We start from the raw sequence: 26626 nt of genomic DNA on the forward strand, positions 1-26626 counted from the left end.
AAAGAAAAATGTCTCCAGTCTCTTTCTGAAGATCAGAAAGATCTTCAGAAAGATTTGTTCTGGTGAACAAAAGGGGAAAAGGCACTCTAAGGACAAGGTGCCACGACCCAAAAGATCTGCTGGTGATTGCCACTCACCTTATTTCAGAAAGTGAATTTACTCGGAGCGGAGCCTGTGATGATGATCCTAATAGCTGGGCAGCTTCCCACGAGAGCAGGCAGCCCTTCAGGGATCTTTATATCCCCTCCTGCTTATCCCACTTGATTTGGAGCACAGGTTGGAGCATAGGGAGCGGTCTTGTCTTGAGACCAGTGGTCCCTCTAGCTCAGCCCTGTCTCCAGCAGGGCTGCAAAACTTCTGCAGATGTTGCCCTACAGCTCCCATCATCCGTGGCTATTGGCCACGGTGCCTGGGGATGATGGGAGTTGTGATCAACAAAGAGCGGAAGGGCCCACATTGTGCAGGCCTGAACTGTGCTGGCTGGCAGCATCTTGCCAAGGTTCCAGGCAGGGGTCTTTCCCAGCCCTACCTGGAGTTGTTGCCAGGAACTGAACCCGGGAGCTCCTGCATGTAAGCAGATGCTCTTTCGTTGAGCTATGGCCCCATCTCCTAAGGCAGGGCTGCATAACTACAGCCCTCCAGCTGTTGTTAGACTACAATTCCCATCATCCCCAGCCAGCGTGGTCCATAGTCAGGGATGATGGGAATTGTAGTCCAGCATCAGCCGGAGGGCCAAAGTTGCGCAGCATTGCCCTGTGGGGAATATCCTGCAGAAGACAGTGCTCACATATAGTCACCCATCCAAATACAAACCAAGGCAGACCTTGCTTAGCAAAGGGGACAGTTCACTCTCACTGCCACAAGGCCAGCTTTCCACCCCGTAGTGGTCTGCAAGCTGAAAACAGGAGCAAAGGGAGGATCTCTTCCATAAGGACCCTGTGGGTGTAAGGGTTGTTTCGCAGCAACGCCCAGATGGAGGGTGTTTGAAAGACATTTGTAATTGCCAGTAATAGCTCCTGTGGGCAGAGAGAGGAACCTGTTTTGTTTTCCTCTCTCTGTTGGGTGTCAGGTTGCCAGAATGTGGAAGCGTTGCTCTCGGAAGCCCACTGAAAGGAAATGTCGATCTGACTGTACGATGCACGCCTGAGAGGAAGAGAAACTAGTCCTCCCATTGCACTCTGCACAGGAAGTCGCAGCGGTATTTGGAGCCATCCCCAGTGACCTGCTTCCTCACTTTGCATTTGCAAATGGAGCGAGCCATGCGCAGCCTGGCGGGTTAGGAATCGGAACGGCAAGGTGGGATGCTCGGCAGCCTTCTTCCTCATAGCAACTGCAGTTAGATGCGTTCTGGGTTTTGTAGAGGACGGAGTGAGATGCGTGTTGGGAAGCTCAGCTATCTGGTGGATTGCTTCATGTTTCCCGCTGCAGTTGCCTTGGCGTTTCCCTGCTTTTGGAGGGGTCACGTGTGAAGGGCAGATGTGCATTTAGAAACCCACAGTGGACATGTTCACAAGACCTGGAAAGGAAGGAGGCCGGTTAATTGTCTGATGCTGACCGTGATTTCCGCACAGGGGCAGCCAGGACAGGTGGCTGCTTTCCAGACCCTGTGTCTGTATGAGTTTGGAGTATCTCCAGCATTTCACCAGAGTGGGATGATTCTCTCTCCATCCCTCAAGGAATCATCTAGGTTGTGGGCCTTTTTGGAGGCTTGCATGCCCACCCAGCCCCATCGGTGAACTCTCCTTTTGGATTGCTGCAGAGAAGGGATTGAAGGGTACCACAGGCCACCTACTCTCCACCGATGATCGCCCTGTTCAGAATGCCCCTGACAATAAATAGCCTCATTGTCCTCTTATAGGCTGACATCTCTTTGGCCCCACAATATAACCTTCACCTCTTACTCTGCTTCATCTCTTAGTTACTCTGCTTAGGAGGGAGCGGGTCTTGTGGGTAGTGAGCATGAATTGTCCCATTTGCTAAGCAGAGTCTGCCTTGGTTTGTATTTGGATGGGAGACTACATGTGAGTGCTGGAAGTGGTTCCCCTTGGGGGATGGGGCCATCGTTCAGCGGAAGAGCATCTGCAGGCTTGTCTGCAGAAGGCCCCAGGTTCACTCCCTGGCAGCATCTCCAGGTAGGGCTGGGAAAGGCTCCTGCCTGGAACCGTGGAGAGCCACTGCCAGTCAGTGCAGACAATTCTGAGCAAGATGGGCCAGTGGTCTGACTCAGTAGAAGGCAGCTTCCTATGCTGCAATAAGCTGTATCCCCCTCTTCCCCGCGCCACTAGTGTGACATAGTTGACAGAATTCCTAGTTTGTGGCAGATGCAGTTGTTGGGTTGATCCGTGGCCCTGAATCTAGACCTCTCTAGCCAGGAGTCCCTGAGGTAGTTTGTCAAAGACTGAAAGGGAATTAGGGTTGTGCACGGAACTGGCTCCATGCACAGCACTCCTGGGAGGGCGGAGGGGTTCTTTGAGGGGCAGGGAGGGACTCCCTACCTGCCAGCCCCTGCCCCGCTGCTTTCCGCCCACCGACACTCTTGCAAAAAGCGGGCGTGTGGGGCTGCAGCATGCCTCCCTGCAGCCCCAGTGGCGTTGCCATGCAAATGGCTGACACACGTGCGCATGGCATGCACACACATCAGCCATTTGCGTGGCAACGCTGACTGGGGCTGCAGGGAGGCATGCTGCAGCCCCACACGCCCGCTTTTTGCAAAAGTGTGGGGGGGGGCTGGCAGCTAGGCAGCGCCTCCCCTGCCCCTTAAAGAAACCTCCCCGCCCTCTGAAGCGGCTCGAATGCCGGTTGATGGACCCGGTTCTGCGGTCCTAGAATGGCGTGCTGGACGGTTCCGTGCACATCCCCATTTGCAAGGCAGCCGGCAGAATGCCTTGTGCTGTTGACCGGCAAGAGCCAAAGGCTGCGCTCCTCGTAGTGACCGCTCCAGAGGCTTTGCACGGCTACCAGTCCCAGGGGGCCACGTTGCAGACCTCCTTTCCCTTCTCTTCCTGCCCCTGAGCTCTGAGTGCAAATGATCCGCAGTCATCGGTGAGACTCGGGCTCAGCCTCCGGCCACGAATGCCCAGCAACAGCTACTCCATGCGTGGCAGGAATGCAGGGGAAAGGGAAGTGGCCCAATGGTGGCCGATCCTGGAGGGCCGGAAAAATAATCGCCCCCTTGGACTGCGTGGTTAATGAAGCTGGAATCGGCTGTGTGTGTGTGTGTGTGTGTGTGTGTGTGTATTTCCTGCCTCTCTTAAGAGGATTGCTTGTCTCCATCCATGCAGGACAAGCCTGATCCTGAATGGAAATGCTTCTCTTCTGAGGCATGGCAGAGCCTGACGGAGAGAAGCTATAAATAACCATTTGGAGCATGGTTCAACAGCTGCCTCTGCAGAATGGTGGCTGGAAGGATTCCAGGAAAAACGCCTCTCTCTCATTTCAGATCTGCTTTCTCAAAATAACTCTTGTTTCCTCATCCTTCCCTCTTGGCTTGCAAAAGACTAACCCCTTCTGACAATCCCTGAAGCGCACGAGTGACTCAGGGGACTAGATCATTGGCAGGCCTGAGAGCAAGCGCTCATGTGCTTCGATTTGGGCTGCATGTTTTGTTTCCCACTTATTAAAAAAAATGTTTTGACCCCACCTTTGGCCCATTACTCTACAAGGTGTGCTGCATTTGCGGGAAAGAGGGGGCTAGAAACCCACTAAATAATTCTACAGTCTGCATTTAAAAACAAAAGCTAGGACAATAATATGCAGCAATAAATAGCAATCAAAACATTAAACGAGCAGCAGGAAACACGAGATGAAGCCAACACTTCCCCAAGTGGAAATTACAGGGATCAAGAGATGAAAGGCAGCCATTATAGCCAACCAATGAAAGCTGGAAGTGAAGGAATGAAACACACCTCCTCTGGCAGGCAGTTCCACAGTCCTGGTGCCACTGCTGAAAAGGCCCTGTCCTTGATCACTGTCTACCATACTTTCAGGAACCTGGAGCAGGCACACTGTGGAAGGCCTAGGGCTTTTAAGGTCAAAGCTAGCAGTCTGAATTGGGCCCAGAAACCAACTTGGAGTCCATGCAGCAGTTTCAAAAGTGTCACCCTGGCTTCTTTTGTGGCCAGTCCCGGTCAGCACCTGGGTGACTGTATTCTGAACCAGTTGTGGTTTCTGAGAACTTTTCAGAGGCACATAGAACATGTCACAACAAGGACAACAAGCTCCAGAATGGAGCGTGCAAGTCCACATATTAGTTGCATTTACCCCGAATTTGCTGTAGATTATCAGGGACCAGTACAGACAGGACTCTGTTTTTCCTTGAAATATGCTACGCATTCTGGCTTAGCCCAAATTATGTCTAGCATAAATATAATCCTCTATCTTCAGCGGCTCCCTCCAGAGCCCCCTGGTCCCTCTCCACCCAGCCCCGGTGACAATACCCAGCAGGCAAGGCTGCCCCTGTGCTCCATCCCATGTGCACTCTCGCCCCCTCACCTGGCAGAGAGGAGCGCAGGTTTCCGCAGGTGGGTGGGAGGAGGTGGTGGCAGCAGCCGGCTCATGATCTCCACTGAGAGGGGGTCGTCTTGCTCCAGCCTCCGCCTTGTTTCAGGGAAATTCTGCCAGCAGCTGGCAGGAGGAAGGGTGCTTCTCCGCGCCGGGCCATGGCTGGGCTGCAGCACTGGTGGAAACCCTCTGCCAGGAGGTAGCTCCTTCTCTTCTGCCTGCTGGGCCTGGCCTGTGTGGCCACTGGCCGGAGAACCCCCTGGCCTCCCCCCCCCCCACTGCTCCTGCACCAGAGACACCAAGGTGATCCCCATGAAGCTAACCAGAGATGTCATTTTCCTGTAAGTGGGGGGAGTTAATACTCCTTGAGGGGCCAGCTTGAAAAATCCCAGAGCAAGCAGTGGGAACGCACAAAGGAGAAAGATCACAGGGATTATGGGGAGGAGCTGATGGCTACGTGAATGGTCCATCTAATCCCCCGAATTAAAATGCCCCAAATCTACTGCGAAGTAGATTTGCTCCTCGCATACCCCGCAGCATGAAGCCATGTGTGAATAACTCCCAGTGTGATTTTGTGGAAGGGCTAACCCATGGATTTTGTTTCCTTAAGTGAACAAATGGGATGGGGCCATTGCTCAGCATCTGCTTTGCATGCAGAAGGTCCCAGGCTCAATCTCGGCATTCCCAAGTAGAGCTGGGAAAGACTCTTGCCGGAATCCCGAGAGAGCCACTGCCAGTCACTATCGACAGTGCTGAGCTAGATGGATCAATGGTTTGACTCAATATAAAAGAGCTCCCTGTGTTCCTAAATATCACACACACACAAACCCTCTTGGTCATATACAGAGCAGCATAACAATAGCCCATTAAAGGGATGGCCTCTTGAATGTTGTTTTCTTCCTCTGGGCGATTTTCACACAGCTGGCTTTACTGCAGGTTTGCTGCAAGGCTCTACTGCGAGTTCAAAGTTGCCCCTCCAAAACAACACAAAAGGGGATTTTTTTTACCCTGGATATAAATCGGGCTACACTCTAACATGCAGTGAAAAACCTGAATTCTGTGTGAAGTGCTGCCTGATAGCTTGCAGGGGCTTTGGGGTAAATCTGGCTGATATGCAATATCTCCTCCATTCCGGAGAAGTTGCGAGCTAAAAGACCTTTGTGAAAAACGCCCTGGCTTGTAACATCTCTCCGTTCTTTGCATTCTCCCCTTTTACAAGAGTAGCTTGACATGTAACATCAAGTTGCTTAAGCAAGATAAGCAGGGTCTGCCCTGATGTGCATTTGAATGGGAGACTATATTCAAAATGTAAGGTTGTAAACTGCCCTGAGCCATTTTTGGAGGGGCAGTATATAAATCAAATAAATCAAATAAAATTAAATAAATACATGTGCGAGCTCAGTAAGATGTTCCCCTCAGGGGATGAGACTCCTGCCTGCAACCTTGGAGAAGCCGCTGCCAGTCTGGGTAGACAATACTGAGCTAGATGGACCTATGATCTGACTCGGTATAAGGCAGCTTCCTATGTTCTAATGTACCTCTCTTTTGTGGCAAGCCATCATTTGCTATTCTATTTGAATTAGTAAACTATGGTTTGTACCTGCCCTTCAAGTCAGAATGGCAAAACATGGTTCCACCATGATTCAGATCACCTAAAGTAAAGTACAGAATGTTGAACTACAACTCCCATCATGCACCTGGCCACTGTAGTTAGATTCCCTAATTCGAGCCTCCTTCCCCAGCAGCTTATATTGTGAGGTTAAGGTGAGGGATTGTGGTTTGCTGAATCACAATGAGTTTTTTCACACCTAGCTGGCAATATGAACCCTGCCTCCATGGTCCAAGTTTAACAATCCATCCAGCACACAGCATAGGGGTTGTGTGTGTGTGTGTGTGTGTGTGTGTGTGTGTGCGCACGCGGGGGGGAGAGAGATGGTGAAATGCACTGTACACCATCCTGATTTCCAGGGACTCCATGTTCCGGAAAGCTTCTCCTGAGGGTAGTCTGACTGCTTAAATAATTAAATGTTTTAAGAGCACTTTTTAAAGCAAATTCCTACTGGGGGTGTGGGAAGCACAACTCTCTTGGGATAGCAGAAGAGTTACGAGCAGAGATCGTGAGTGTTCTGCAGACTTCAGCACATTAGATCACTCACTGCTACGTGTCATTTTCCCAAACTGTCTCTCTGGTCTCATTTGAGATGGGGAGGTATTTATTTATTTTATGTCATCACAAAGTGCTTTTCCAATACGTTTGGAACACTTTCAGGAGAGCTTGCAGCTTCTGAAGAAATGGATCATGTCTTGATATTGTTCATCCACAGCACAATAAAATTCTGTACTGATTGGTAGAGACAGCAGCAAGTACCACCTTGGGCACCAATTCCCTGCACTGTTGGGAGTCACCAGTTGGGGGAAAGAACTGCATGCACTAGTGACCTTGTAGTGGTGAAGCCTCTAGCACTAACTGACTGAGCTGTTGTGATGTCAGGGAACGTTCAGTTGCTTGGGGAATTTAATAGTTTTTTATCCAGCTTCTGTGAGGGAAGTGGAAATTGTCAGTTTGGCTGGGATTGAAATCTCAGTCAGGGGCAGGTTATTAAGGACGGAGAGGTGGTCCAGGATGTAGGGAGCCCAGAGGCAAGGTGGGTGAGAGAAAGGTGCAGCATCAGAAATGGGCTGAGAAATAGGCCCATTGGAAGAAAGGGTTGGGCGCATTGTTCCCTCTAACAGGGCTTCCCAGATGTCGTTGACTACAACTTCCACAATTCCCAGCCAAAGGTCACTGCAGCTGGGGATGCTGGGAGTTGTAGTGAACAACATCTGGGAATCCCTATTGGAGGGAAAAGTGGTTGGGCAGCTTGATGAAAAAGATAGAGGAGACAGGGAATCGAGGCAAAGAGCATCTATGCCTAATTTAGAGAGGTCACTCTGCAGAAGCTTCACAATATTGAACACAGAGAAAGGAGACAGGAGTGCTAGATGGATCTAGAAGCAACATGGTTAAAACGGTGATTGCTCAGTCTTCGTCTGAACACTGGAAGGACAATTCTGCCAATTGTGTCTTCTACTGTCACTGCCATATTGTGACCCTGGCAATTCTAAGAAGGCCAAAAGCAAAGGGATAACTGGATTTCCCCACTCAGTTTGACCCAACCAGCCAGCAACTTGTCTGCAGGCTTCTGCTACAGAGTCATTCCACATTTGCAATACTAAAAGCAGAAGTTTTAACTCCAGTCCTTTGGCCCAGTAATAGCAAAACAGATGATTCATGTCAAGCTCCAACAAGCGTCCATCATGTAAGAATTTGTATCCAGGATATGTGAAGTGGTCAGAACCTCTGCATGTGAGTGGAACATTTTGGTGGGCCCTGGAAGAAACATTCTGGTCTGTTTACACTCTGAAATAGACTTGCAGAATCCAGAAACGTCTCCGAAATGGAACCCCCAATGGCTTCTGCCTACGCTCGGTAAAGCCTTGTGAATCGGGGGATCGCTTGTGTCATCCAGCCTATGCGGAGTCCAGTCAATGAGCTTATGACTCATTGAGGAGGTCATTAGGTTGAAATTCTGTGGAATTTTGGTTGTCATAATTACAGTTAGGATGGAGCTGAGGAACTTTGCAAGGAGAGACAGGCTACATTCATAGGATCCTCCAACCCTATCTATCTATCTATCTATCTATCTATCTATCTATCGACTTACTTACTTACTTACATTTTCTATCCCGCGTTTCCTCCAAGGATCCCCGAGCGGTGTACTACATACTTGTGTTTTTCCTCACAACAACCCTGTGAAGTAGGTTAGGCTGAGAGAGAAGTGACTGGCCCAGAGTCACCCAGCAAGTCTCATGGCTGAATGGGGATTTGAACTTGGATCTCCCTGGTCCTAGTCCAGCACTCTAACCACTACACCATGCTGGCTCCCCACAGTATGGAGAATTCGTAAACAAGCCCTGTAATTGCACACTCCTCCCATCCCACACCATGAGGCAATGGAGCCATTCACATGATCAAAAGCTGGGTGAGAGGAGCAGCCACCCAGGATCCCAGACTCTGCACACTCCCAAGAACCAGTTGTGTCAGCAAAGCCCAAGCTAGGAGGGCAGGAATCAATTACTCATCTTTATTATAGTCACAGACCAGCATAAAATACAGGGGGTGATTACACAGTACAAAGTATAATGATAGTGATATGTTAAAAGGCCTACGGAAAAATTAAAATCCCCTGCTGACTAGACAGAGGCACCTTTTAACATGCCAATTCTCTTTATTTAGCAGGGGGAGAGTAACTGGCCCTATCCACCCCCAGCACAGGACCTCCAGGGACTGTTGCTGGTGTCTGTCTTATGTTTCTTTTTAGATTGTGAGCCCTTTAGGGACAAGGATCCATCTTATTTATTTGTTGTTTCTCTGTGTAAACGGCCCTTAGCCATTTTTGGAAGGGTGGTATATCAATTGAATAAATTGATTCAATTTATTATTAATTTAATTTAAATTAAATTATTATTAAATTTAAATTTAAATTATTATTAAATTTTAATTTATTAATTAATTTAATTAATAATTTATTATTATTATTATCAATAACACCTGTCTGACTGTGTAAAATAATAATAATAATAAGTCAAAATAATCGACATAGCAATAATAAGTCAAAATAATTGACATAGCAATACCAGGGGATAGCAGAATAGAAGAAAAAGAAATAGAAAAAATAACAAAATACAAAGATCTACAAATTGAAATTGAAAGGCTGTGGCAGAAAAAGACCAAAATAATCCCAGTGGTAATTGGCGCCCTGGGTGCAGTTCCAGAAGACCTTGAGGAGCACCTCAACACCGTAGGGGCCACAGAAATCACCATCAGCCAATTACAAAAAGCAGCTTTACTGGGAACAGCCTATATTCTGCGGCGATATCTATAATGACAACAGCAACAACATGGATTATAAAATCCAGCCATCCCAGGTCCTTGGGAAGGACTCGATGTCTGGATAAAACAAATCAGTCAATAACACCTGTCTGTGTAAAATAATAATAATAATAATTTGTTTGTAATCTCCATGACCCCACTTTCACAAATACTAAACAAAACAGGCCTCGGATACCAAACATCTAAAACGTCATCAAGTAAAATCAGCCATCTGCTGTACATGGACGATCTGAAGTTGTATGGAAAGTCCCAGTCAGAAATCGAATCACTGCTAAATACTGTTCGTATATTCAGTAGCAATATAGCAATGGAGTTTGGACTAGACAAGTGTGCTGCATTAAAAATAACAAAAACAGAAGGAATAGAACTGCCCAATGGAAGCAACATCAAGAACCCGGAAGAGAAAGAACATTACAAATACTTGGACATTCTCCAAGTATTTGTAATGTTGGAAGTGAATACATTAGGAGAGTTAGAAAAATCCTCAAGTCCAAACTCAATGGCGGGAACACCATACAAGCCATAAACACCTGGGCTGTACCTGTTATCAGATACACTGCAGGAATAATAGACTGGACCCAGGCAGAGCTAGAGATGCTGGATCGTAAGACCAGGGAAATCATGACCATCAATCATGCTCTACACCCCCGCAGTGCTGTAGATAGGCTATAGCTCCCTCGCAGCTCAGGTGGAAGAGGAATGCTGCAAGTCCCTCAAACAGCAGAGGAGGAGAAAAGAGGCCTTGAAGAATATATCAAGGACAGTGAAGAAGATGCACTTCAAATGGTCAATAATGCGAAACTATTCAACACCAATGAAACAAAGCAGGCCTACAAGATGCTATTTTTCTCTCTATTGACTGTTTCCATTTAGATTGATAGTTGTCACATAAGGTTAAGGGAGCAAGACCAATGGGGCCAAAGGATAGTCTGAGGACAGGGAAGTGATTGTGTGCTAACCACAGTCTCAGCAGGGACGTGCTATTCCTCCACCTCAATACAGTGCTGAATAAGGATAAAGTGGTTTGGCTGCCCACCAGATCGCCGGTAGTTTGCAATCGCTTTGCCATCCTCCTACCTTGATTTTGGCCAACACACAGCCAGTTCTCAGGAGAATGCACAGCTCTGGGATCCTCACTGAACTCTCCTCCAACCCAGCTCTAGATCATGTGAACTTGAATGTATAACTTCCTGTTTTGATCGTCAAAGCAGAATTTGCCCGGTGTTTGCCTGCAGTTAGTGGACAAACTGTTCTTTGACCCAACCAGCATTTCCTATGTACAGAGGCAAAGTTTGCTCAAACTAGGAAGCAATTCGTTAAGCTACATGTGCAATGGAATAAGTTGGATGGAGTATGTGAACACAGGCCTTGTTCCTGATCCTCCAAAAGCAGCCACAGTTCAGGAAGAACTGTAGAAAGGTTGGCCGTGAAGCTGCAGTAGGTTGTACAGACATATCAACACCCTTTCCAGTCTTGCTGGATTTCACAGGAAGTCTCCATTGCAGTGCACTGATTCTTCCAGGAATAGCTCCACACCTGGAAAAAGTCTTTTAGGGAGAATGTCTCTCTTGCTTTTTATTAGGAGTCCTTTTGCTTGTTATTCTAGAGGTTGATGATATTTGCTCTTGGCTCAGAGGGGCTGCACAGTCAAAACCAGACCACCACTGCAAGCAGTATATTTACATTCCGGGTCTAATGTTTAGGCACAGAATGAAATAGACGAGAAAATATTTGATCTAGTACTGCCAGACCACTGCTCCAGAATGCCAGGAAACTAGGAATTGTAATGTTCAGAAGTGGAGGACACGCAATTTCTTCTGTGAGGCTGTGCGATTCTGGGGAAAGAGGCCATTCTTGCAAATTAAAGGCAAGCAATAAAGTGTCTATATGAAATCTATGTCAGTTTTCAACATTCAGTCACTCAGGAATGAACAAAAAACAGACGCCAGGCTAGGGTGATGCCAACAAAGTGGTGATGGTGTGCCAGTGGAGAGCCAGTCTTGCAGTAAAGTAGAAGTGTGCTGTCAAGTCGATTTCGACTCCTGGCGCCCACAGAGCCCTGTGGTTTTCTTTGGTAGAATACAGGAGGGGTTTACCATTGCCCTCTCCCGCCATGCAGTATGAGATGATGCCTCTCAGCACCTTCCTATATCGCTGCTGCCCAATATAGGTGTTTCCCATAGTCTGGGAAACATACCAGAACCTGCAACCTTCTGCTTGTTAGTCAAGCATTTCCCCACTGCACCATTAGGTGGCTAATTTCACTAGATACGCAGCCCACTTAAGTGGCGCAGTGGGGAATTTCACTTAAGTGGCGCAGTGGGGAAATGCTTGACTAACAAGCAGAAGGTTGCAGGTTCGAATCCCCACTGGTATGTTTCCCAGACTGTGGGAATGTTTCCCCAACTGGTATGTTTCCCAGATTTCATACCTTCTCAAAAATGGCGATGGCAGTGAGACCTCTGGGGAGGAGAGCTGTGTGGTTTGTGTGTGTTCACCACACCTGTGTTTCTGGTGCTCCTCTTCCATCTGTGACTCATTCCCCAAGCCTGCTGCTGTATGTGGCTCTCTGGAGACATACAGACTGCCATTACAGTAGCTGAAGCCCTTTTGGTGGCAATGCAAGAGTTCTCCACTGGGTGGCTTCATTGGCTGTGCAAAGTGTCCACAAGATGAGCCTTCTGCATCATCACGGTGTGCTTAATTTCTTGTACCGAGGGCTGATTCCTACATGGCTTAATTTGAGCCAGAACTCTGCTTCCCAGGATTCAGCCTGAGCATCTGCTTTAAATTTGTTTTGAGTAGTTTTGAAGACCAAAAGAATACTTGCTCTGTTTTTTAGATGCTGCCCATATTACAGCAGGCCCCGACTTCGAAAAGGCATTGGCTATATTAGCTAAAGGTGATGTAGGAGTATAAAAATCAGTAAATAAGGATAAATTCCTTCTACATGTAGAGGAGGGGAACTCTTTTTTAAGATGAGGCCTGCTTTCAGGAGTTTTTATATTTATATTAAAAAATAATTGCAATTTAAAAAAAGATTTGTTGCCCTTTTAAAATGACAATTCACCTTTTAAAATGACCTTTTTTAGTTGATACAAATTTGTTTTCATGTATTTAAAGGTTGTGGTCATTGCAATTCTTTAGCATTTATATAACATTCGAGGGCGCAAAGCATTTCACATCATTATCTCAGTGATCCGTAAATGGCCTGTAGGGTAGTCCACGTTTACCCCCACATTTTAATTTTGTTTATACTTTTACATTTATATCCCATCCTTCCTCCAAGGAGCCCAGAGCAGTGAACATGATTGTCTTTATCTTCAAAACAACCTTGTGAAGTAGGTTAGGTCGAAAGAGAAGTGACTGGCCCTGAGTCACCCAGTGAGTTTCATGGCTGAGCAGAGATTTGAACTTGGGTCTCCACAGTCCTGGTCCAACTCTCTAACCACTACATCATGATCCACCCGTTCATAAGTCTGAGATATGAGTGTCTTGCCTGGGACCATCCAATGACTTCACAGCAGGGGCAGGACCTACCTCTTAAGGCCGTGGTGCACGTGCTGGTAACCTTCAGGCTTGACTACTGCAATGCACTCTTTGTGGGGCTGCCTTTGTATATAGTCTAGAAGCTGCAGTTGGTGCAGAATACTGCTGCCAGATTGGTCTCTGGGATGTCCTGTAGAAACCATATTACTCCGATTCTAAAAGATCTACACTGGCTACCAATAGGTTTCTGGGGGAAAATACAAAGTGCTGGTTATTACCTATAAAGCCCTTAATGACTTGGGCCCACGGTATTTAAGAGAATATCCTCTTCAGTATGAGCCCTGCCACCTATTAAGATCTTCAGGGGAGGTTCGTCTGAGGGTCCCACCACTTGTCTGGTGGCGACTCAGAGGAGAGTCTTCTCTGTAGTGGCCCCAGAACTGTGGAAGGCACTTCCTGCTGAGATTAGTTGAGGTCATCTGGAGAGGTCCATCTCCGGTTGCCACTGGTACGTCTAGTGGCGACTCGGAACAGGGCCTTTTCTGTAGCTGCTCCTAGTCTATGGAATGCACTCCTGGCAGATATCCGCAGTTTAGGCTCGCTGTCGGCCTTTAAGAGAGCCCTAAAAACCTATTTATTTGGCCTGGCCTTCCAAGGCTTGTAAAGTGTTGTTGTTTTTAAATGTATTTTAATTGGTTTTAAATAGTTTTAATCATATTGAATTGTTTTTAGCATTGTTTTAATTGTGGGGTTTATGTCTTTAAAAGTTGTTGTACACCTCCCAGAGCCTCTGGATGGGGCGGTTTATAAATGTAATAGATAGATAGATAGATAGCACTACTCCATCCCTGTTGCCTTTTAGGAAACCAAAGACACATCTCTTCAGCCAAGCTTTTTAGTTAGTTTGTGTGTGTTTATGGGTATTTTAATCTGGTTTTTATATGTTTTAACTGTTAAATTCTTTGTTGATTTTATGCTGTGTAAACAACAGTAGTGGGCGGAATACAAATTCATTACATAAATAAAACCCAGCACCATTTAGGCCTTATGCCTCGCTCACTCTTGCTAGCAAGACGTTTCCCCTGCAGCCTGAAAGCCTGTTGCACCACTTTCTGGTCTTAATCTGCATAGCTCAAGATCCTGCCCTTGTACACTGTGTTAATTTATCTGGAGTGACCTCTTAGCCTTCTTCCTACTCTTTAGATTGTTGATCAGATTGCAAGCTGACAGAGCCAATGTTGTTACGTTCTATTAATGTTTCCTTCTTTAAAAATGCTCGTCCTCCCACTTCTATTAAAAACTTAACCCCAAGCACCTTATAGCAAAAGCTTAAAATGGTTTTTAAAAGACCAATATATTGAAGTAGTTTTAAAATATCACACACACCCCAGATAAGAGAGACAAAGAGGAGACTAATCAGATTTGCAATTTTTTGAAAAGCCAGGTCTTGGCTAAAAGTGTGAAACTGTAGAGTCAGAGGGCCATCAGGGCCTCCTTTCGGAGGGAATTCAGTGGGCATTTGGCACCACCAGTGAAAGGTCCTGCTCCTAACTAGCAAAATTAGAATCTGCTTTTAATGAGTATTAAAGTGTGACAGGGAGATGAATCCACTCTTTTACCATTCTTTCACCACTTTGACGGTGCAAATTTTGAAATGCGAAAGTATCTATTTGTTTATATAGCATGATATCAATGTAGTTCCAGCTACATTGGGACAGCAAGGGAGAAAGGGCCAATTTTTGTTAGGGAACAGGAGATCTTCAGCAGCTGAGGATGGTGAAGCTGAAGAAGTGAAGGTTTCAGTCACATGTATGTCCGAACAGGTCAGGATGGTTCACACTGACTGGCAGCAGCTCTCCAAGGTTTCAAGCAAGCGTCTCTCCCATCCCTGCCTGGAGATGCTGGCAGGGAGTAGACCTGAGATCTTCTGCATACAACACAGATGCTCTGCCACTGAGCTATGACCCAATCATCTAGGGGTACTCATGTGTAGTCACCCATCCAAATGCATACCAAGGTGGATCCTGCTTAGGAAAGGGGATGCTTGTTGCCACATGGCCAGCTCTCCTCTCTCGTAGCAAGAGCAGAGAGAGAGAAGTGGGAGACAAGCCCGTGGAGGTAAGGACAAGGAGTTTGTCCTGGATCTAGGAGTGGGTGAGAAGCCTGAATAGGAATTCAAGGAGGGGCTGTGTGGTCAGAGCGACAAGAGAAAGAGCCAGCATGGTGTAGTGGCTAGAGCGCTGCACTAGGACCAGGGAGACCTGAGTTCAAATCTCCATTCAGCCATGAAACTCACTTGGGTGACTCTGGGCCAGTCACTTCTCTCTCAGCCTAACCTACTTCACAGGGTTGTTGTGAAAGAGAAACGCAAGGATGTAGTACACCACTCTGAGCTCCTTGGAGGAAGAGCGGGATATAACTGGAATGAATGAATGAATGAATGAAAGAGGTGACTGAGGCTGTGACCAGATGGCTCATCCTTATTGTGCAATGTTAAAAGGGTCTCCGCACAGGGGCGTAGCTAGGGGAGAAGGGGCCCATGTTCACCCCGCTCCCTGATGGCCCCTCAGAGTGAGGGAGATAATGAAGAAAATAGGGAGGGGTGGAGCTGGGGGCCTGGGGTTATTGAACCCGTCTGCTCAATTTAGAGCTACACCCCTGTCTCCACAGAGAGAGTCTCCTGACGCTTGGAATCTCACATCTTATTTTGCCAGCACATCAGACTCTTCTCTGGGCCCTTCAGTCGCCAGGCTGCCTTTTGTTTTCTTCCCTCCTCAGCTTTTACACACTTCGGTATAAAGCAAAGCGGATCTCCCAGGCTGGTAGCAGCAGTCATTGGGGAGAGCCTCTGGAAAGGGCCATCTTTGATTTAGATGCAGCTGGCCTGTGGCTCTTGCTGCCCTGTTCTGACATGTGCCCTGAGAGTGTGCATGTGCAGGTCTGTGTCTGTGTGCACACACCTGCACCCTGAGTATTTCTGTTGAGCACAAGGTAGCTTGTGGAGAAAAGGCAGGGAGATGGGGGAAAGGGCCCCAGCGAGGCACGCACTTCTTCGCCACCACTTCTTCACTCTGAGATAGCTGCGGAGGTAACTGCACAGCATCCCAGGCGCTTTGAAAATGAAAGAGGATTCATTTGTCGCAGGAAGAGGTAGAGGAGCGGGCAGACTCCTCCGCACACAAGTGCCAGAGATGAGAGGGCTGCCAGCAGCTGCGAACAGAGTACATCCTAACCTCTTTCTTTAAAATAGAATTTTTTAAAAAAAAAATTAAAAAAAATCTCGGTCCTCCGCGCTGGCAGGTTTGTTTTCCTCAGCGCTGGCAGCCGGGACTTTTGAAGTGTACGGAAATGTGTGTGTTTTTGAAAGGTTTTTGCTTCTTTCACTTGGCAGCCGTTCAAGCCTGTCTCCCAGCCTGTGACATTGTGATGTGGGAGGTTCTGAGCTCTCTCTCTTCTTGTGCTTTTAACCTGCCTTGGGGAAGGGCGGGGAGGGAAGTGAGGTTATGTTTTGTCGGCTGCTCTTTGAGGGGAAATTTGACGGGAGGGAGGACCGGAGGAGGGAAAGCAAAACTGCCAGCGTGGGGCTGCCGTTTTTGAACTGCAAGAAATACCTTCATTTTCTTTTCCTTCCCTCTTTTTTCTAAATGTGGCTTGCCTTCATTTTGCAGAAAAAAGCAGAAGCTGCCCATAGAATACTGGAAGGTCTGGGACCTCAGGTGGAGTTGGTAAGTCCAGTTATGCTGCTTTGAAAAATGCTTTTTCTTTCTTTCTTTCTTTCTTTCTTTCTTTCTTTCTTTCTTTCTTTCTTTCTTTCTTTCTTTCTTTCTTTCTTTCTTTCTTTCCCTCCCCCTCCCTCTCCCTCCCTCCGGCTATGAGTTTTGGAGGGCATCCAAGTGGCTGAGAGCAAGGTAGGCCTTTGCAGATGGACCTGCATCTGTATGGATGCCAGGCCGGCGAGGGAGCCTTCTGTCCCCTGGTGCTGGAACAGCTCGCTGGCCTGCTTGCCAGCGCAGGAAGCGGAGCTAATAGAACAGTCTGTCAGTAACCCCAAAGCACCTGCCCAAGGACAGTTTGTTGCTCCAACTTTTCTCCCATGTTTGCTGCTGCAAACTGGGGCAAAGGGGAATTAATGTGTGGGGCTCCTTTGGCACTCAGTGGTTACCCTTCTAAGTTGTTTGAGCTGCTGCAGTGAAGCCTTTGATTTTTATTCTGGGCTGTTGACCTCATAAGCCCCCAAAAATCTGTGTGTATATTCAGAGCAACTGAAGAAGGCAGAAGCGGAAACATTTTGTACATTATTATTCTGTTAATCTGTGTGTGTGTGTGTGTGTGTGTGTGTGTATACACACGCACACATATTGCATACACACACAGACTAGGTTAGACTATTCTGTACCTTGGAATGCCAGCTGTTTGTGCTGGAGAGCAGTGGGAAAGGTCTGATGCTTTCATGTTCTGCTTATGAATGTCCTGATGGGGTTATTTGAGGAAGCAGAACATTCATGATGTTTGAAATTGGGGTGGGGGACGGCTTCTTAAATTCAGAGCCCTGTTCCTTTGGGGTAAATACCGGTATAGCCTGTATTTAACACACACACACACACACACACACGCACACACGACCATCCATGTGAGTGGGGGGGAGGGGTACCTGTTTCCATAGGTTCATAGCCAATTAAAAAGTTCAGGGAGTCCACCCCTCTCCAAAAAAGTGGGGGGGGGAGAGACCGCTTGCGGCCTGGACCACTTATACTTATTTGTGAGAAAAAAATTAGGGAGCAGCAGAGAAAAATTGGGGGCAGGCCTGCCCTAGTTCCCCCCACCCCCAGCTACAGCATGACTGGACTGAATGGAGAGCTGGTCTACCAGTTGGGGTTGGCGGGCAGATCAGTCCTCAGAGGCAGGCAGGCATGCAAAGACTGGAACTCCAGTTGGTAGACCAGCTCTCCCCAGAAAAACAGCGCCATTTTTGAGGCCTGTTTTGCGAGCAAAACGGGCCTTGAAATGGCACAAATCACCCGAATGGATTTGGCTTGAATTGGGGGCAATTCTCTTCGACCCCAAATTGGACCCTCTCTTTTGAAAGTTATTTCTATTCTATTGAATAGAATTGATTGACCTTCCATTCAATGTCAATCAATCAATTCTTTATTACAGTCACAGACCAGTACAGTTTGTTTGTTTGTTTGTTTGTTTGTTTTATTGTTAAATTTATATACCGCCTTTCATTAAAACAATCCCAAGGCGGTTTACAGCAAAATTTAAAAACAAGATTGTAAAGAAGACATAATTAAAATATTAAATTAAAAATACAAAACAAATCTTATTAAAAAATTTAAAACGCAAGCATAAAAGCAATACAAAGAGCAGCAGCAGAGACAATCGCATAAAAGCTCTGGTAAAAAGCCACAATTTAACATGCTTTCTAAAAGCGGTGATGGAGACTGAGGAGCAAATAGCCACCGGGAGAGCGTTTCAGAGTCTGGGAGTAGGAACAGAGCAGGCCCTGTCCTGCGTGCACAACAGCCGAGCCTCCCTCATTGTCGGCACCTGGAGCAGAGACCCCTCAGATGACCTCATCAAGTGGGCAACAACCCTTGGGGGCAGGCAGTCCCTCAGGTATCCAGGGCCCAAACCATTAAGGGATTTAAAGGTCAAAACCAGCACCTTGAATTGGACCCGGAAACAAACTGGTAGCCTGTGCAGCTCTTTCAAAATGCGTGTGATTTATCTGGAGCTCCCCCACTGGGCAGCTCCAGATAAAACCCTAGCTGTTGCATTTTGCACTAGCTGCAGTTTCCAGATATTCTTCAAGGGCAGCCCCATGTAGAGCGTGTTACAGTAATCCAGCCGTTTACAAACAGAAGCCCAACAAAATAAACTGACAAGGTTATGATACAGCGGTTAAAAACATAGATTAGCTAGAAATGATTCTTAATGTGCTCCTGCCAAATTTTACTGGCTATTAAACAGAATTTAGCCACATTATAAGACCTTGAATCATTCTGGTCAGTTAAAAGATAATCATGATTAAAAGAATCTGTACAACCTGGATCGAAGCAAATAAAAGGAGTTATATATTTATGCCGTATATCTCGGTAAAATTGACCATAAAAGAGCACATGTGCTGTTGTTTCAATCTCTCCTGAGTTTCAGGGACAAGTATGTTCTTTGTAGGGGATTTTTTGGTATCTCCCTTCCAAGACTGCTGTTTGCAAGGCATCGTGCCTGTGTCAGTGCTCTGCAATATTTTGGTACAGTTATCAAATTTAGATATCTAGCAGAGTTAAAGCTCGGAGCTTAGTTGCCCAGATGGACACCAACAGGAATAGAGCCCTGGTCAATTTGACACTCCATAGCATATATCCTTTGCCTGAGGTTGGCTCTGGTATTTTCATACCCCAGAGATAGCAATTCAGAAGGAGAGAAACCATAATGATGCAGCCTTTCCTCCATCTCTCTTTTCCACCTGGAGTGGTAGGTATCCATTAGCACAAGTGGAGCTAAGCCTATGAGGTGGAAAGCCAGCTTTAGCCAGAATTCAAAGATATTAATCCATGCTCTGGCCTCTACTTTAAACAGACGAAACTAGACACACACTGGGGTACTTGAAAAATGTTCCTCAGGATTGCACGGATTCCACCTTAGAGTACATACCAAGTTGGGCTCCATAAAGGAGCTGTGCTTGTACTTTAGCCAAACAAAGTTTTATTGCGGAGCGGATAAATTGCGTGCCCCTAGAGCAGTGGGAGGATTGAATTGCTTGTGCACTCTTATGTGCATTCTGCCTTACATATTCTCTGTGTGCACTTCTTCCGAAGCCTAGAAGGCTTCAACCAACATATTTGAAACACTGAACTTGTTCTAACCTATGCCCATTTAGTGACCAGTTCTGAATCTTTGGTCTCTTTGCTAACACCAAGATCTTAGTTTTGTTATAATTTATTTCTAAAGATTGTTCAACACAATAGGTAGCAAGAGAGCCCAGAGCTCTTCTTAGGCCTGTTGGAGTTTACGAGAGGATGACAGCATCGTCTGCATATAAAAGTATGCCAAGATGTTTGTCTGCCAATTTTGGTAGAGGCCGGTCTGGATTGCCTAAATGGGGAACAAGAGAGTTAATATAAAAGCTAAACACCAGCAGAGCCAGGATACATCTCTGTCTGGCTCCCCTGAATGTTGGTATTTCCTTGGTGAGATGTCCCTGAGCACTGCAACGCACCACTTACACAAGAGTTTTCATATAGTTTAAACATCAAAAGAAGTAAACTGCAGTGTACTGATGATCTCAGTGACTTACACCAAAGTTTCTCTCTGGGGATCAGATCAAAAACAGATCAAAGATCAACAAATCCTGTATACAGAGCAGAGTTAGATTTAAAAGAGTGTTTTTCTACTAATTGTTGTAGTATTAAAGCATGGTCCATAATGGAACGATCTGTGTGGAAGCCAGTTTGCTTCTCCACCAGGATATTTTCAGAATCTATCTAGTCCAGTAAACACTCTTTTAGGTGCCTAGCATACATCTTGCTCACTATGCTTAGAAGACTAATGGGTCTATAGTTTTTCCACAGCCCAAGGAGGTCATCCTCCAAAGTATGGGTTGTGGACTGAGCATGCTCCAAGAAAGGACCAGTAAGAGCACTGAAGGCGTGGCTAGCATAGTGTGTGGGAGGCGACCCCGCCCCAGTTCTGGTCCTGTCTTTGCTCCATGAACAGGTCAGTTCTGTTTTTCCTGAAATTTCTCTCTCTCTTGAGTTGGCTGGCTAGCTTTCTGCTTCATTTTGCTTCTCACCTTTCTCACCAGTGAGAAAGCAAACCATGAGACATCCAGTGATGTGCATGCATGACCCAATTTCAGCATGTTATTTCCTGTTCGCAAGATGACTTCACAAAATGATCCCATGAGCACACACAGAAAAAAAATACTTCCCAAACTCTCCTTCGGTAACGAGAGAGAGAGAGAGAGAGAGAGAGAGAGAGAGAGAGAGAGAGATCCGGTTTAAAAGCAAGGTGTATGCTTTCTTATTTTTAAAGTGGTTGTGCTCCCACCACACAGGGAAGTGAACTGGCAGATGTGGCCATGATTAATTTCCATCTGACACTTTGCTTGAATAAACATGCCGACCCAGAAGTGTGACACGCCATGCTGTGTGAAAAAGGAGTTCTGAAGATAAACTAAGAGATGGAGCTGCTATCTTAGGCCTTCCGGGGATCATGGCTATGCATTTAACAAAGTTAGAGGTCCATGATGTCAATGCTTCTTTGGTGGGTCAGAACCCACAAGTGGGCTGTGCCCTACCCAAATGCGGGCTTTCCAAGGGGCACCACCATTTCTGTACATTTGTTTGTCTGTGCATTTGTACGGTACCATTGATATACTTGGTCCTTTACAAAACACAAGAGGTCCCTGCCCCAAGGGACTTGCAATCTGTAATTAATCACAGAAGACAACAGAAGAAGGAAAGCGGAATAGAGGTGTAGGAATTTTTGGAAGGGCGGTATAGAAATCAAATTATTATTATTATTATTATTATTATTATTATTATTTCTTGTTTACACAGTCAGACAGGTGTTATTGACAAAATGATTTTAGAAAACTGCAAGAAAAGAAAAACAAATCTAAGTGTTGCATAGATTGACTACAAGAAAGCCTTCGACTCATTGCCTCACACATGGATACTAAAATGTTTAGAAACAACTGGTGTCAGCAACAACATTCAGATATTTATTTAAAAAGCAATGAGCATGTGGAGTACACAGTTAACAATCAATGGCGAGGCACTTGGACAGGTTAGCATTAGAAGAGGCATTTTCCAAGGGGACTCACTATCCCCTCTATTGTTTGTAATCGCCATTACCCCACTTTCACAAATACTAAACAAAACAGGCCTCGGATACCAAACATCTAAAACATCAAGTAAAATCAACCATCTGCTGTACATGGACGATCTGAGCCACCACCAGCAGTAAGAGCTCTCTTGGGCAGGGGAGCTGCAGTCTCCCATAGCTCAGATCCCTCCCTCCCCCAAATATCCTCCATGCAGAATAATAATTAAAAAAACAACGGGTGGGGGGGGAGCATGTTTAGAAAGAAGACTGGGATAAAACCTCTTCCCTGGTTTGATAGCTTTCCACTTGCAAAGAGTTTTAATTTATGTATGTATTTGTTTGTTTAGCACATTTATATACCTCCCCACACAAAAAACGTTCCTGAGTGGTTCACAATATAAAACCATAAAACATTAAGATAATTAAAACAATTTATAATACAATGAAAAATCTAAAGCCAAAGCTTTAAAACTATAAACTAAAAGCCTGACTAAACAGGTATGTTTTTAGGTCCTTCTTAAAAACATCCAGGGACACTCTAAATTCATTAGGAGGCGTGTTCCAGAGTCCTGGGGCAGCTCTAGAAAAGGCCCGGTTTTGAGTCACCACCAATTGAGCCAGTGCCAGCCGCAACCAGACCTCCCCAGATGATCTTAAAAGGCGGTGATGTTGATGAAGAAGGTGGCATTCTCTTAAATACCTCGGACCCAAGCCGTTAAGGGCTTTATAGGTAATAACCAGCACTTTGTATTTCATCCGGAAACTTATTGGCAGCCAGTGTAGTTCTTTTTAAATCAGTGTAATGTCATCTCTTTGGGAAACTCCGGAGACCAACCTGGCTGCTGCATTCTGTACTAATTGCAGTTTCCAAACTGCATAAAAAGGCAGCCCAGTGTAAAACACATTGCAGTAGTCAAGTCTTGATGCTACCAGCATATGCACCACTGTTTTAAAGTTATTCGTCTCCAGAAATGGAAGTAGCTGGCGAATCAGCCAAAGCTGATAGAAAGCAGTCCTGACCGCTGATTCAACCTGAGAAATCAGGGAGAGGTTTAGGTCCAGAAGTACTCCCAGACTGCATACCTGCTCTTTCCGAGGGAGTGCAATCCTGTCCAGAATGGGCAGATCTAAACCACCTCCTACGTCTTGACCTTCCACAATGAGTACCTCTGTCTTGCTTGTATTCAGCCTCAAGTTTGTTCTCCCTCATCTAGCCCATTACCACCTCCAGGCATGCATTGAGGGAAGTTAGGCCATTTCCTGATGAAGTTGACATAGAGAAATAGATTTGGATGTCATCAGCACACAGCCCTGCACCAAATCCCCTGATGATCTCTCCCAGCAGTTTCATGTAGATATTAAAAAGCATTGGAGACAGTATGGAGCCTTACACTCTTGTTTTGAAGAGCAACAGTCTCCAAGGACACCATCTGGAATCTACCTGAGCGGTAGGAGCAGAACTACTGCAAAGCTGTGCCTCCCACTCCCAACCACTTCAGGCGCCCCAGAAGGATGTCATGGTCGATAGTATAGAAAGCTGCCAAAAGATCCAAAAGGATCAAAGATCTAAAAGGATTAACACTCCCCCTGTCAATTCATAATTGGAAATCATCCAACAGGCCAACCAAGGCCATCTCAACTCCATAGTCTGCCTGAAAGCCAGTTTGAAATGGGTCCAGATAATCCGCTTCCTCCAAGAAAGCTTGGAGTTGAGAGGTCAGCACCCTCTCGGTTATCCTGCCCAACCATGGGAGGTTGGAGGCAGGCCTGTAATTCCCCAGTTCTGAGGGATCCAATGCAAGCCTCTTCAAGAGTGGTCTAATAATTGCCTCCTTGAGACAAGGAGGCACCCTGCCCTCCCTCAGAGAAGCATTAATGATCTCAACAAGACCCTCTCCAATAACCTCGCCGCTAGATTTTAATGAGGTTGAGATGGGGAATTAATTACCATATTTCCGTGCATATACCCTACACCAAAATATAACCCGCACCCAAGTTTTCCCTGCCCGAAGTAAACACTTTTGCGGGGGGAGGGGAGCCACCTGCATAACCCGTACCTCTATATGTCATGCATATACCACCTCATCTGTTATTTGCTGCTGTTCCCGAGGCCAGGGAATGTCTTAGGGGATCCTAGGGGAGATGTGGGGCTCTACATGCACTTCTACCCTCTGCTTTACTTTTACCGCTGGGACTTGCCTCATCTTGAATGTAATTTATTGAACAGAAGTGGTGGTGTTTTGTGGAGTGGCAACTAGTGTGGCAGTGATCTCAAGGGGTGTGTGCGTGTGCTGTTAAAAAACAACCCCCACAACCCAAAGCACCCACTTAGATCCTTGAACCCCTTTCACCAGATGCAAAAAACTATAAAAACCCGCAGGGTATATGTGCAAAAGTACAATTTTCGAACCTTAAACCTGCCAGCGGAGATGGCACCGTCTAGGATGGAAAGTGGTACCCGTTGATTCTGCAGATGGCTTTCTCCAGCCCTCAGAGCCGCCCACCCTCCACACAACCCATCTCTGAACTTCCACCCTCAAACTTTTTAGGGAATCCCCATGTCTCCGCTCGCCCCGGCGGGCAGGGAGAATTTGTGGTGCGGACCCTGTAAAGTCAGGAGTGTTCTGCAGCTCCCCTCGTGACTGGTGCTAACTTGTAAGGCTGTGAGTGCATTACTCATCTGGGGACGGCCACACTGTTGCTGTCACTTTGATTCACGGGCAAAGCGTTAGTCATGTCTGGGGAGGCACGGCTGTGGTTTGGAGTGGTTACAGTGGTCTCGAGGGTGCCTTCTCCCTTCCTCCTTCAGTGAGGAGGCTCCTCTGCCCTCCTCAGCTCTCCTCCTCCTCCTCCTCCTCCTCTACAGTTGCAGAAATTGAGGTGAGAACAGTTCTGCTCTCACCCTGCCTTTGGCTGTGGGTGGGAGGTGGGTCTTCATGTATTACGGTGTGTGGAGCTGCCTTCTGCCGGGTGCCGGCTGCTGGTCCCTCTCGCTCTCTTCTCCAGCAAAGGTCTTCCCCAGCTCTGTTAGTAACCAAGATGTTTCCAGAGGAGTTGCCAGGGCTTCAGCCAGCAGTCTTTTATATCTGCAAAATATGTTGTTGGTGTGGGCTGGGGGCCGGATCTTCTGCATGGAAACTACATGCAGTACGACTGGAAGCAGGGTGGTTGTCCTGCCCACTGCACCTCCCCGAAGGCTCCGAGATCCCCAGGTGTGCCGCTTTCATCTTTGCTTCCATAGGAAAGTGAATAACAACGCGCCTTTCTCCCACCCCCCACCCCCCATCTGCTTTGCCCCGCGTGGGCTCCAGAGGAATTATTCTGCAAATTGCTTCTGAACAAGCTTGCTTTTGAGCATCGCTACCTTGGCTCTGCTGTGACTCAGGCAGGCAGCCCCTCGGGGGGTGGGGAAGGAGAGAACCGGAGAGGCGAGGCATTGTAGGGGATGGTGGCAGAAGGGTGTGGATGGGCAAACAGCACCAGTCAGCCCTTGGCGCTGAACTCCGGAGTCAGGGGCATCAGATGCCTCCGTGGGGGCCAGGAACCCATAGCGATGTGGGTTCCTGATCATCGGCACATCTATATCCTGAAGTGCCAGGCCATGCAATTGACGCTCTCCTGCTCCTTCTTTCTTTCAGCCTCTGTACAACCAGCCTTCAGACACAAGGCAATACCATGAGAACATTAAAATGTAAGTATGTGGCACTAAAGTCTTATCTCCTCCCCCCCCCCCTTCTCTCTTTCAAATGTCGGGCATGAATGAGGCTGAAGCAAGGGAAAGAGAGAGAGACTTTGCCCTTCCTGTCTCTGATCTCTTTCTCCCTCCCACCCCCACCCCCCGCTGAGACCGAAAGGGAGAGGGGGACATCTCTCCTTCTAGTCCTCATGTTGCGTTTTCTGCTTCGGAGGCTTGGAGCGACAAAATGTCTTAAGTAGTTCGTCACTCGGAGTCAGCAGCGGGTTAGCAGTGTCGTTCCTTGGTGGGAGGATGGGGGCGAGGCGGAGAGGTGGCTGTCGGGGACTGGGGAGAGGGGGGAGCCAGAAAGGGGTTGGGGAGAGTGTGGGGGTTTGGGGTGCTTCGAGACCACCTGTCGGACCCAGATGCCACTGAGTTAAGGTTATGTGGGGCAGCTATGGGGGAAAGGTAGCTGTTGCCGAGGGCAGAGAAGCAGGCATGACCCCTAAGTAATCGTGGCATGCCACAAGACATTGATTTGGTAAAAGCTCCTGTGACCAACCCACACCCCATGCCCTCCCCCAAACCCCGAATCCAACTACAGAGGAGGTTGCTTGCTGCATCTCATCGTGAGTGACTGCCCTGGCCTTGCCTCCTGGGGGCAAGTCAGCTTCTCCTGGGGCCAGGGGGGCAGGTATTCCTTCTGTCACATTTCAGCATCAGCAGTGTGATCAGATCACTCAATTGGTTCCAGTACAAATGCCCAGCGGAACAATCTGCATGTGATGGGTCTACCTGAGTCCCTGCTCTAGATTGCTTACTTCCCATCCCGACACTGAGCCACTTAGACTCACGAGGGGGTAGCCTTCTGTGGGTGAAGTCCTTAACTCGCTCTGAAATGACCAACCTTATCTTGGTGGGACTCAGAGGGGCAAACAGTGTTTCTCAGCTCGCAGAAGTTCCCGGAATGGTGCCCTTGCCGCCAGAAATGTTGATATGGAGCGCTGTCTATCCCAAGACCTACTTGAAGGCATGCTGGCAGCTCCTGGAGGCAGGATACTAGTTTGGGCTCAGCCCCATTTGGCAATCCTGGTGTTTCCTAGAGGTTTGCCCTCTCGCAGAGCTTAAGTATCGTTCAGCTGTGGGCCGCTGTCCTGGCTTTCAGAAGCATGCATGTGAGGAGGAAATGTATAATC

The 26626-nt window shown here is 47.1% G+C and overlaps 1 protein-coding gene across 10 annotated transcripts in view; it reads left to right on the forward strand.

Annotated features, from left to right (window-relative positions):
- The window catches only part of NCOR2 (nuclear receptor corepressor 2), a 318459-nt gene that overhangs the window by 136213 nt on the left and 155620 nt on the right, over positions 1–26626 (forward strand). For all 10 annotated transcript variants that reach the window (XM_053279156.1, XM_053279146.1, XM_053279155.1 and 7 more), the window contains exons 7-8: positions 16591–16647; positions 25393–25445. In XM_053279156.1, coding sequence (XP_053135131.1) covers positions 16591–16647; positions 25393–25445 — 110 coding nt within the window. The remainder of the gene's footprint in view (positions 1–16590; positions 16648–25392; positions 25446–26626) is intronic.

The sequence above is a fragment of the Hemicordylus capensis genome, chromosome 15, assembly GCF_027244095.1.
Source record: "Hemicordylus capensis ecotype Gifberg chromosome 15, rHemCap1.1.pri, whole genome shotgun sequence".
Taxonomy (NCBI): Eukaryota; Metazoa; Chordata; class Lepidosauria; order Squamata; family Cordylidae; genus Hemicordylus; species Hemicordylus capensis.